This window comes from Triticum aestivum, chromosome 7A (genome assembly GCF_018294505.1).
Source record: "Triticum aestivum cultivar Chinese Spring chromosome 7A, IWGSC CS RefSeq v2.1, whole genome shotgun sequence".
Taxonomy (NCBI): Eukaryota; Viridiplantae; Streptophyta; class Magnoliopsida; order Poales; family Poaceae; genus Triticum; species Triticum aestivum.
The window spans coordinates 99,762,879-99,776,188 of NC_057812.1; the positions used below are offsets into that span (position 1 = coordinate 99,762,879).

General features: G+C 48.5%; 1 protein-coding gene across 1 annotated transcript; it reads right to left on the reverse strand.

Moving 5' to 3' along the window:
- Positions 1–505: 505 nt before the first annotated feature.
- LOC123154010 (endoglucanase 21) lies at positions 506–2,413 on the reverse strand. Its single transcript, XM_044572831.1, has 4 exons — positions 1,757–2,413; positions 1,409–1,663; positions 848–1,197; positions 506–775 (listed from the first exon to the last, which is right to left on the reverse strand). The coding sequence occupies exons 1-4, from the start codon at positions 2,411–2,413 to the stop codon at positions 553–555; spliced, it is 1,485 nt and encodes a 494-aa protein (XP_044428766.1). The 3' UTR covers positions 506–552.
- Positions 2,414–13,310: the final 10,897 nt, after the last annotated feature.

A 13,310-nucleotide genomic window follows, 5' to 3' on the forward strand; every position in this document is an offset into this window, starting at 1 on the left:
CTTTGGATAGATTTGCTCCAACATGAATGCAATAGCAGAACCAGATTGATTTCTTGTTGCTACCTTTGAGGTCCTTTGTGCAAAAAGTAAGGACATGTTTGTGACATTTTTTTCTTTTAGGGTCCTTTATGTAGTGTTACAATCTTGTTATAAATGCACCCGTGATTTTATTTTATTTTTTTGCTATAAATGCGAGCTTTCGGACCTTCATGTCCCTGCCCGTTGCACAAAGAAAAAGAAGGCACGGATGAAGAATTTTGCTCCAAGAGAATGTTCTCTTCTAAACAAAACCGACTCTTTCTAGCACATGCGCAGACACGAACTACAAAATGTGTTGATACAGATATGTGTTTGCAGCTTAAAATGCCGGCCTATGCAGCCATGCAATCTATCCATCGTGTTTGCAAACCACATGCACCACTACTCTGCATTCTCTACCTCTCTACCAATAGGAACACTACAACAGTCACCCCGCAAAAAAAAAGGAACACTACAACAGTTAACCTAGATCAGTTCAGTGAAACTGCACACTAATCTTAGAACTTTTCCAGTTCAACTTTTCTCCGTGATGGCTGTTTCACCGTGCAAGTGTGCGAAGATGCCAACCATGGGCGCGGTGTTGTACGTGCATGCCTCCGTTTGCATGTAGTTGTCACGCCTGTCCCTGAACCGGTCGAGGTGGTCCGGCCCGCCGACGATGGCGCCGACGACAACGTTCGGGTTTGATCCCCTCCGGAGGAACCAGTTGTCGTACCCCTGCATGCACCCGATGAACCTGCCGTCGCCACGGTGGGACACGATGGATGCGCCACGGTGGTGCATCCGCCGCGGGAACCGCTGGCCGTACCCGACCAAGTAGCTCACGCCGGCAGGGTTCGCGCCGAGGACGTAGTCGGTCTGCGCCCGTCCCAGGGCCCGCAGCTCATCGGCGTGCCCCGGCCCGTCGGGGCACTGCAGCACCGGCAGCTCCTGGCCGGCGGAGGTGAGGTAGCGGGAGTAGACGGTGAGGAGGAATGCGGCGTTGGTGACGTACTGCATGTTGTTCCACTGCCGGACGAAGAGCATGCCGCCGGCCGTGCGGTTGACGTTGCCGGCGTCGCCGTTCTTGTTGAGGCAGGCGCAGAGGTAGTGCTCCGCCTTGGCCTTGTACTTCTCCAGCGTCGCCTTGTGCTCCGGGTGCTTCCCTTCCAGCAGCACCTAAAATGACACGACACGTTAGAAAACACATTTTATCCTGAGTGATATTCGATGTAAATCTATGCAGTTTAATTTTCTGAAGAAATATATGTGAGGAAAACATTTTCGATCGTGCATGCCATACCACCCCAAGAAACAATCGTGCAATATAAAAATTAATTAGAGAATAACTAGTTAATTTGTTGAGCAGTCATGTACAGCTGATGCTCACCTTGGTGGCGAGGATCTGGAGGCCGGCATACTTGACGTCCCAGCTGAACTCCGTGATAGCCCAGGTGGTGCCGCCGAACTCGTCGGCCATGTCCACGGCGTAGTCCAGGTAGCTCGCCTTCCCCGTCGCCCGGTGCAGCCACAGCGCCGCCCAAAGCATCTCGTCGCCGTACCCGCTCACCGACGCGTAGTAGCTATACGCCTCGCCGATGCTACTGTCGTACTTTCCCCTGTACTTGTCCCCGAACTCGAACAACTGCCATATGCACGTAACATCACACGTTAGTAAACAAAGTTGATGTTTCATCTATTATGGGCGACAACAATGGCGTTTGATATGCCTACGCACCTGCTCGGCGTGGTGGAGGAGAACTTGTGCGTAGTGGGGGTTGGAGCGGCGGAACACCATGGAGGCAGCGGCCAGCGCGGCGGCGGTCTCCCCGACGAGGTCGGATCCGGGGTTGTCGCTGTCGACCTTGTAGGCCTGCCGCGACGTGGTCATGTCCTCGGGCCGCTGCCAGCAGTAGTGGTCGGTGTCGCCGTCACCGACCTCCGCCCAGAGCACGTACGGCTCGGTGTGCGCCTTGACGAAGTAGTCGGTGCCCCACTTGATGGCCTCCAGCACGTGCCGCCACTCGCCGGCGGCCGCGATGTCGTCCGCGAACTCCATGGCGCTCCACGACAGCATGGTGACCGTGAACGCCATCGGCAGGCCGAACTTGACGTTGTCGCCGGCGTCGTAGTACCCGCCCACGAGGTCTACGCCCTGCTGCAGGCCGTCGGCGAGGCCCGAGTGGCCGCGCCACTTGACGCGCTGGTTGTGCGGCAGGTGGCCCGATCGCTGCGCCTCGAAGTAGAGGAGGCTGCTGTGGAGCGCCTTCTTGTAGTCGAATGGCGCCGCGCCCTTGGCGCCACCGCCGCCATCGGCCGCCGTGAACGGAAGGAGCACGAGCACAAGCGCGGCACAGATGGCGAGAGACGTGAGTATCTTGATTCTTGTCGCCATGTGTGCTCTTCTGCTTTCTCTCTGGGTTCAGCTCTGTTTGTGCTTCTCCTGCTCCTTTCGTCCTCGTTATATAAGACCTGATCATCATGTGTTGTCTCCCCCGTTGACCATCCTTGCTCAAACCCCACATCTTAATACCAGGCGGTTTGGCTCTTGATACCAGGCGTTAAGCTTGTCTGACTCTTAATACCAGGTGGTGATCAATGATTACCGGATCTAGTGCAAAAGAATGTACCTGGGTGGTGTCATTGCGTCAGTGGTCGATGAAGAGGTGGTAACATGTACACCTGGTTGGAGGTTGGTGATGGTTATTCTCGCTGTCGGTAGTGGGAGGTGGAGAGTTATTGGTTTAATGAAGATATATGGAGGTAGGCTAATTAGAAGACTCAGGATGATATAACAATGCTAGCTAGGCAGGGTTGACTTGCGTCGTGCATTAACAACCATGTGGCATGAGGTTGCATATGGGTTGCACGTTCTAAGTTCAGATGTAGAGTATGCTTTGGTCAACATAAAGGCAAGTCTAGGTGGACGGTACTTGTTCATATTGCTCCAATTCGAGAACCACAGAATTGTAAGGCACAAGAGACGCATGATTTTATTTTTGAGTCAATTACACTACTCGTGCCTGAACTTGGCGAGAAAATTCCGTTTGGTGCTAAAAGTTGTGGTATACATTGAACCAGTGACAAAACTTGGCTTGGGAGTGTATCTACAATGCTAATCATGTTTGTATACGCATAGGGTGCTGACGAGGCGCACCAGCATGGCGCCGGACCCAGTGTTAGTGCAACCTATACATATCCAATGCTACCGGGAATGTATCCGATGCACCCATACTTGCGATGCTACTGGTGCACCGGATGCCGTAGAACATTTTGAAAAATCTGAAGAAAACAAATAGAACATTGACACAACATCGTGTTGTCATAAAACTTCGTATGAAAATTTGAAACATTTCTTAACATACAAAAATGAAAATTTTGACATCAATTTGGTAACGGGCCAAATGTAAAGCCCAACTTATGTTATGTACTATTTAGTGTTGAATTTTTTTATTTTTGTTTTCCCTGCTATGTTTTGAATTTTGACTTGAAATTTTGTAACGACCTACATTGATGTTCTGTGAATGTGCTATTTTTTTATACTTTTTATAACATTTAAAATGTCAACGCCGGTTCGGTGCACCGATAGCACCATAAGCACTCGTGCACCAGATATTCTCCCCTATGACACCACCCTTTAGCTGATATCGTGATACAATTGTACAATGGCAAATAATAGTGCCGAAGATTTGTTCCTACAATCTCAAAAATTCAAACCAAAATCTAATCCTCAAATGGTTAAAAAAAATAGCCGTAAATGTGTCTTGTGTTTTTGTTTGACACTATTAATTTTACATTTTTTTCTTTCTCATGAAGAGGTAACACTGTACCTGGCTAGCGATGGTAATTATACGTGTCGGTACTGAGTTGAACATGGAGTATTAATGGTTTAATTAAAATATAGGAGTACTATATGAAGGTATACTAATTAGAAAACTAGTGATAAAATAAACGAGCTACCCAGGTTTGACTTGCATCTTGCATCAACAACCATGTGGGTGCATATGCACTGCACATTCTAAGTTCAGATGTTAAGTACTCCCTCTATAGACTAATAGAGTATAACTTTTCTTAGATCACTGACGTTGGATGCAAGTCTAACGTGACTGCTGGTTTTTCTTGTCGCGCCAACGAGAACAACATACTTGTAAGTCAAAGGAAAAGTGTGATGCTGCACGATTCCCTAGTGGGGAATGGATCTAGTGATACAACCCTTTACGTGATACCGTGGTACCATCACGGTGGCCCATATAATTAATATTCAAATTGAGTTAGTATCTAAGATGTGTTCTCACAATGGTGCAAAATTTAGACCCAAATTTGATCTATATAGAGAGAGGTAAAAAGGCAGCCGTGAATTTTGTGATGCTATTCATTTCGGACTTTCATTTTCCCGTGAAGAGGTAACACTGTACCTGGGTGGCGATGGTAAGTCTTCCTGTAGTCAACTGGACATGATAATTAATGGTTTATTTATGACATACATCCTCCATCTTAAATTAGTTGACTTAAATTTGTTTAGATACGGATGTATCTAACAAAACATGTGTAAATACATCAACTAGTTCAGATGAAGGGAGTACTATATATCAAGGTACACTAATAAAAAAACTGAGGATAAAAAAGCAAGGCTAGACAAGTTGACTTACATCTTGCGTCAACAAAATGTGCGTGCGTGTGCATTGCACATTATAAGTTCAAATGTTAAGTATGTTTTGATCAAGCATATAGACAAGTCTAAGCTTGTTCGGAAAAAGGAGGAGCCTCCAGCGTTGCATGGATTGATGCATCGTAGCCTTTGGTAAGTCTAAGCTCGTACTAACTTATTGCCGTTGCTCTAATGGTGATATTTTTTGTTGGCAATTTTGCCACCAATTTAGTGACCTTTCAGGTTTTCCTAGCGTGTCAATTTTGTCTAATATGGCTAGTGTCTTCTCTAGCAATGGCCCAGCTTAGATACATGACAGCTAGAGGCAACAGCCAATGCGAATGTGTCAATGTAGTGGTTTATGATAGGAAAGGTGGTGACGTGACCACATGTGATATAGGATAGGCGATGGAGGATAATACTCCTACAATGAAAAATCTTGGTGGCAGATCCAATGACGGTGTCATGAGAAAAGGGGAAGAAAGATGGGGTAGCACGCTCGGACTAGAAGAGAGGCAACAACACAAGGAGATGGATGTAAGGTAAAAGAGACATGCAACGTGGTCCGATAACAGCGCTCCCGCTGCCTTGACCCATATGAGCGCAATAAAAATCTGCAAACTCCCATGTGTAACAATTTTCCATCATAAAATGTTGGGCAATCCAGAAGCTATTGAGCATAAGTACTTAGATATGGAAAACACCAGACAGAAATGGGCGTTTTCTCATTTTCTGGCTAGTATTGAACCCAGAAAGACGGATGCATTTATTGTACCTAATATCGTTCGGAAAGGTTGGAGATACTTGGTATTCCATGCATGTGTAATTTTGGACAAGTCCACATCAGATTTCACTACGCCATCATCACTTTTTAGTGATGAACAAATAATACAGTCGCCGATGGGTTTTACGGCCGTCACTGGCTAGTAATTCATGACAGGCGCACCATTTTACATGCTTTGGGTTTTAACAACTTCTAACATGATTTCAGTGCTACATGAATCATTTCTCAGTAAGAACTTCAGAGGAAAACACCAGAATGGATCACTGTCAAATACAATCTGTTCGATTGTGCAAGACCGTTACTTTTGCACTTGAGTGAAAAATGAGCTAGTAACTTAGGAAGGTGTACAAATCATGTATTATATTCAATTATGCGAAGAGAATCAAGTTTTAATTATTATCGTTCCCAGTTTACATAACTTTTTTTCACCTGCATAATCGTATAAACTAACATTACGGTCACAAAAGATATCCATTTTAGATATACCATGAAAAGTTATGTACCTGTTATTAGTTAATTATCCCATAAGTTTCTACTCAGAAGTCTGGTACAAATCTGCGAAACAAAATAATTAATTCATCATGCATTGATCTATATTTGGTTTACTTGAAACTTCTACAAGATATGCAGTTTACTATCGGAAATTGGCAATGGCTCCTAGGTGCATATGCACCCATTATCCAAATACACATTTTAAAAAATTAAAAAATTCCGAACAAAAATCCCGCGTGTATATTCGAACATTCTATGTGCGTGCACAAAGTTCTCGATGGAAAACGAGGCAAATTATGGAATAGGGGCAACATCCTCCTCGTCTTTGATACACGTGTGGTTGCAACAGATGAGGTGTCAGTTTTTGAAATTTCCTAATATGGCTGTCTGAGCCAGCATGGCGCCTGCCATCACAATACATTTTTTTTCTAACAGAACATTATGAGCGAAATAACTGTCTTATTTTCACTTCATTGTTCTGGATTGTTAGGCTTGTTAGATATCTGGGCTAGCTAGTTTCCAAGGAGTTAACCAAGATTAAATTTGTAAAGTGGAAGAACAACTTTTATGGGAAAAAATTTAGGTTGGCATGTCAGTTCCGTTTCAAGCAAATTCTTTGGTGAAGATATGTTTGGTTACTGGTAGATTATGCCACTAGGATCTTGTATCCTCAACAAAGTGTTGTCACAAAATTAAGACCAGTGAGACCAGCATTACGCTTGCAAAATTAATGACTAGGTGATAAAAAATATGAGAATCGCCAACTAGTTGGTTGTTGCATCTCTGTCGTGTGCAGCCAGTCCGCGGATGTCGGATCCTAGCGCAACATTGAGGGCTAGGTAAGTGGAATCCCACTCTGTTATTAGCCCCCCATAGACTTCAGTCTAAACAAAAATATGCAGGCAATGACAGCCAAATAGTATGTAATGGTTAGTGCAACAGGAAAAGGCCTTGTTCACTGTACGTAAGCATCATGGTGCCAGCCTAATCATGCCATTAGGTATGCAGATCAGCTGGCTAAGCCGTTGGCACTTCAGAGTTGGCGATCCGAAGATCCCTCAAATGTTGATCAAACTTGTGACACAGAATGTAGACATGCACGTTGCTTCTGAAATTGATAAACAGAAGGCTTTTGCGGAATAGTTGATTCGTGCAAGTTCGTTTATATTATTCTCATACAATATTCAGAGTCAAATGGCATGCCAACCGCTGGTCTGTTACCTACTCTATACTTTTGTGGGGCTTGTTCATTGACTACTTAAGCTTGTTCATAGGTCGAAGTACTTGACTTTCGTGCTTAAAAGAGCACTAACAAATTAATAGGTGCGGTGCAGAGTTCATTTATGTCAACTTCCCTCATACCGTGTCTTTTTTTCGATAAAGGGTGGACTTTATTAACTCAAAATGAAGCATCAAGAGGATACAAACACAATGAACACACACCCGGCCTCTGCATAGGTAGGATGCACACAGCCAACACCAACACACGCACACAAAAACACGCCGGTAAATAGTTAAGTCATATAAGACCAAAGCTATACGTAGGCGAGAAAAAATATTTAAAAAAAGCCCCAAAGCGATCAGATCAACGATCAGCAAACTATAACAATGACCATATATATCTGCATCGACCATCTCATGACACCACACGGACGACGAGATTCTTCAACAGCAACGCCTTCGGGAAGGGAGCGACACTCAAATGTCACTGTCACCGGATCCAGCCACCCAAAGCTAGAATCTAGGCTTTCACCCTGAAGAATCAGTCCGAGCATTCCGAATAATGCCTTCAACAAGGTAACGATGTAGAAAATCGTCATTGCTAGGTATACCAAAATTGGGTCAAACCTAGGCTTTCACTCCGGAGTTCGAGACCGGGTGCTCAAGTAGCACCACCATCGAAGTCATTCAGGTGTTGTCGCCACCACTTTTTCACAATCCCAGCAGCTATCATCGCTGCACAACCACCCCTCTGCATCAAGACTCCATCCATAGTTTGCATCTCGCCACCGAAGTCAACCACCTGATCTGCAGAGATGAAACTCACACAAAGATATTTCAATGGCGACCGCAATCAGCGAGCCAAGTAGCCAGGACCATGGGCTGCAACTAGTCGGTGGCCGTCATCTACACGCACGTGCACCTCAAGCGGCCGTCTGTGTGCGTAAGCATCCATGGACAATCCCCGCATGCTTGTCTTGATCGTATTCCAAGCCATGGAGACGAACCAGAACGGAAGACCGGAATCACCGGCTAGCAACCAGATAGGGACGCACCAAGCCATGGAAATAATCTAGATCAGAAGGCTGGCAACCACCAGCAGACTGCCACATCGGGAGGCCGGCAATCACCAGCGAACTTGCTAGATCGGCAGGGCCAGCAACGCACCACGGCGACGGCGGCGGCCAGATCAGGAGGCAACCACCAGGGAAGAATGGCATCCAACAGTGCAGCCTCCTGGAGAATTGGAGAGCGCAGAGCGCACAACTCGAGCTGCCACAAAGCCAAACCAATATTGGCCATTGGTATGGAGCAGCCATCGCATCTTCTCCAGGCCGATCTTCATATCTCGAGGAAGACCCTCACGGATCGAAGGGCGTTAAGTCCAAGCGGCTACAGCAGCACCCCACCGGAGGACCAAACACCAACAAAGGCACGACCCATGAACTGATGATGCTGCCAACCTCCGATTCCGCCGCCGAAGTGCAGATCATCCACGGGAGTGCCACCACCACATGCCTAACACACGCCCACCACACCCTCCGCCTTTGACGGCAGGGAAGGGCCCCGCCGCCGCCGCCGTGGAGCCGGCGGCGACGGCGGCGGCGATAGATCAGAGACGAGGGGTGGTTGGCTCGGCCTCGTATCCCCTCGTACCGTGTCTGTCCACAAGAAATTCATAAGCGCGGTGGTTAGGACTTTGAACACTGACTCTGCCGGCTATATGTACTGTGTGTGCATATTTCTGGCCGCAGAAATAAATGAATAATTTTATGTATAATCAGAATTTCAAATAGAGTGGAAGGTTGAGCCAGGAATCAAGCATAAACTAGTGGAGAAACATTTGAGGGAAAATTATTTCTGGTGAATTGTTACATTTACCAATATAAGATGACATATTAATATTATGTACAACTAAGTCAATTTTACATAGCAACATTCTTTGCTTTAACCATGTCATTGCAATTAGAGTATCTCACTAATACAAAATAGGAAAGCCCATTGTTGCCGGGTATACATTTCGTATAGGTAGTGGGGTCGGTATAATATTCGTCTGGAAAATTGAGTAGCTTATGTCTTGGTTTGTTGTCGCTTCAAATCCGCTCGTGAATTATGCTGACATAGTTGGTTTTCCGTTAGGGGCCGTTTGCGATAGCTCTATCACGTTGGTTCGGCTCTACCGGTAATCTAGTGGTTCTACTTCGCTCTATGTTAGCTTCAGAAACATCGACAGACAGAATAAGCATGCAACAAAATTATATTTATATCCTCAATGAACCATCATACAACCGACAAAAAACTCTAATTTATATTCAATCATCGGTGAAATGAAGATTGTGACCTATAAAAAAAGAGGGTCATACGTGTAGAAGTTGTGATGTAATGTCTTTTGTTATTTAATACCAACACCTGAGTCTCACTATAGGAAAAAAACTTCTAAGCCGAGTGTGCAAACCACTTGGTGAAGGTCAATTTCACCTCGACAGCAGTTACGCTGAGTGTGACACTCGGCAAACGAACTTGGCGTATACCCAGGGGCGGATCTGGGCCCCAGGCCCCCAGGGCCCAAGCCCGGGGCGTGGCTTTTTTTTAGTTATTACCTAGGCATGTTTTTGAATTGGGCCCGGGGCTTAGCCCAACTAACAGCCAGGGCCCAGCCCAACACACTCACACAGGCCTCGTCCAGGACTCCAACTCGCTCGATCCATCCCAATCGCAGACCTAGCGAGGCAGCGAGCAGCAGACAGCAGCCGCGCAGGCAGGTGAGTCCGCCGCCGCCGCCCGCCCCGTCGCCCGCGGCCCCGCGCCCCCCGGCCTCCGCCCGTCCGCCGACCGCCGCTCACGCCTCACCCCGTCGCGGCGTCGCCCGTCCGGCCGTCCCCCGCTGGCGCCTGGCGCCTGGCGGCTTGCTGCTCGCCTGCTCGCGCCCGGCCCCTTGCTGCCTTGCTGGCCCTGCTGCAGTGCTGCTGCTCCGCTGCTCGCCGGCTGCCCGGCTCGCCCGCTCTGCTCCGGCCTCTCCTGGCTTCTGGTCTGAAGTCTGCTGGATTGGTAATGGATTGGCTGATGTTGAATGTTGATAGAAATTTTTGAATATTTTTGATCTGCTGCTGCCTGCTGTATTTGAATGTGAATGTTGTTGCTACATTATATCTGTTGGCCTGTTGCTACTGTTAAAGTGTTAATACTAAGTGAATATCAATTTCATTTCATTTTGTAGAATAAAAGATGAAGAGCTATTTTTCATCCGTGGCAGCAACAGAAGTGTCTACACCCAGGGTTTTAGCCGGAGGAAATGAAGGGGCTGAGAGGAGTGAAGCAACTCCAAAAAATGAAACCAATGCAGAAATGGGACCACCGCCTTTGACTTCAAACAACCCGCCTTCAATCTCAACTCGAGAAAGTAATATTCCAGATTCTGCTCGTGGTCAACTGAGGGAAGGTGATATTCAACCTGATCCTCGTCTTAGGAAACCTATTGAAAGCTTAGATCCGGACATTAGAGATGTTGCTAGAAGGATGTACGTAAATATGGGTCCATGCCAACCAACTGGGCATAAATTTAAAAAAGAAACTAGAGGAACATCTTTGAAAAAGAGATCTGTTGGGGATATACATAACAGGTAGGCCCACGAAGGGTCGAAATATCATGAAGCGTGGGGTCCACACAACATGTGGGTCCAGGTCAATTTCATACAGACACACTGTCCACTCGACCAAGCAACATACCATCCACTCGGATGACAGTTCACCACTCGACCGTACGACTCACTCGGATATACGAAGACCAGCAGGCAGCAAAGCAGTCGGCATCTTTCTAATAGTGAAGGCTTAATAGTGGGCTGTCATTATAGCATTCATACCCCACTTTGTAACATAGGAGGTGAGGAGGTGGCGCACTCTATATAAGCCACCCCCCACCACTAGACTTAGGGGGCTTCTTCTTCCACCTCTCTCTTTTTTCACCATTAGTCTCAGGACTTAGCTCAGGCATGGGGATCCGTTCCTCTCTCTCACACACATTGTAATCTCCGGATACATACTCAGATAAAACAAAGCCTCTCCGGAGCACGAGACGTAGGGTTGTTATCTCCACCGTGAGAGGCCCGAACTCGCTAAAACCACCGTGTCACCCATATGCATCTCGATAGATCATGCTCCGTTACCCTATACCTTATTATTGTCGGAATCGTTCCCACGACAGTTGGCGCCCACCGTGGGGCATGGCGTCTATCGAGCCACGATGCTGATGGCTTTTTCATTCATATATTTTTAATTTTATGTTCATGCTGATCATATTGTTCGTCTTCGCAGTAAGTAATTGAAGCATCTCAAAGGTAGGGGAGAAGATACATCTTCACTTGACGCTGCCGGCGTGCATGACCGTTCACAAACGGATCAATCAGGAGATTTCTTTCTATACTATCCTCTTATAATCTAACAATCGTCTTGGATCTAAACAAGTCTGTTGTTGTCTTCCTGTACGAGCAGGCACTCATCGGTTTCAACAACTAAATCTTGTGATGAGTATATCAGACAAGAGACGAGAAAGGGAATATGGCACCGATGCGCTGCGCAAGGGTTGTAGCCATCGTCCGCACTCACGGCCAACAGCGCGCCGACCTGCTCCTCCTGCTTCCTCCTCTCCATCGAGCTCCGCCCGCCCACAGACTCCCAGGAGAATGCCGTCCCGCACTGGGACCTGTCACGGGCCGCCTCACCTTGCGCTGGGTCCGAGTCAAAGCCGCTGCCGCCGGCGTTGCCAACCAGGGAGCTCTGCGCCCCTCCACTCTCCTAATCTTAATTCCTTTTCATTTATTTCCTGCATGCATGGGTTAAACGGCCGTGGGAAAGGGAAACTTCCCTTACATGCATGAAGGGCCTTAACTCTTGCTTAACTGCCGCTAATTAGCGCCTCCTGCATGTGCGTACAGGTTTTGGAGGTGGGCAACCCCATCAATGCATCGTAACGGCAGGCGTTGGCGAAACCTGGCGACCGATGGCCTTTGGCACCGCACGACGCCCTGGCGGTTCCTCGGTCCGACGTACGGCAAGCGCTCGCTGATAACCTGTATGATGGAGTCAACAGCACACGACATCATCTGATGACGGCAGCAGCACACCGCCGCAACCGGAAGCTGGCTCTGTCGGTCTGCCCTCGCACACGACAGCGTCCTCCGTGCTGGAGGCACAAACCCGACGCGGCGTGGGGACCAGAAGTTGGCCATGCCACCATGCTCCACAGCTTCCCCCTCCGACGTCGATGGTTCGGCGACAGCCCCTACGGGCGCTCGACTCATCCCTCATGTATCGTCTGCCCGGCGCGGCACGGGCACACACTGCCTCTGGCATCGTCCACTCGGCGGAAACTTCCACCAGTCGACGTGGTCACTCGATGGGACATGCTCACTCGGACCAAACCGGATCATAGGCACTTGGCCGCCCGTGCTCCGCTTCCTGGCCGTCCGTGCGTCATCGCTCGGCTGGACATGACCTCATCATTCGGCCGCCCTACACGCCGTGACGAAGCTGTTCGCATCTTCATCAACTTGTCCGACTCGGCCACCCCATGCATTGTCACTCGACTGGATATATCCTCTTCACTCGTCACTCGACCGGACGCGTCTTCATCAGCCGGACGCCTCGCGTATCGTCGCCTCACGTGACGCTTCTACTTCATGCCCCGTGCATCGCCACTCTGCGGGACGCGTCTACATCACACGGACGCCTCGCTCGTCGTCACTGCGGCACGCGCGTCTACATCATCTGGACGCTCCATGCGTCGCCACTCTGCGGGACGCGTCTACGTCACTCGGACGCCTCGCTCGTCGCCACTGCGCGGCACGCGCCTCTACTTCATCAGGACGCCTCGCGTATCGTCACTCCGGGCCATGCGTCTACATCATCTGGACGCTCCGTGCGTCGCACCTCTGCGGGACGCGTCTACGTCACTCGGACACCTCGCTCGTCGCCACTGCGCGGCACGCGCCTCTACTTCATCAGGACGCCCCGCGCATCGTCACTCCGGGCCACGCGTCTACATCATCTGGACGCTCTGCGCCTCGTCACTCCGCGGCACGCATCTACATCATCCGGATGCTTCACGCGTCACCACTCTACGGGACGCGTCTACGTCACTCGGACGCCCCG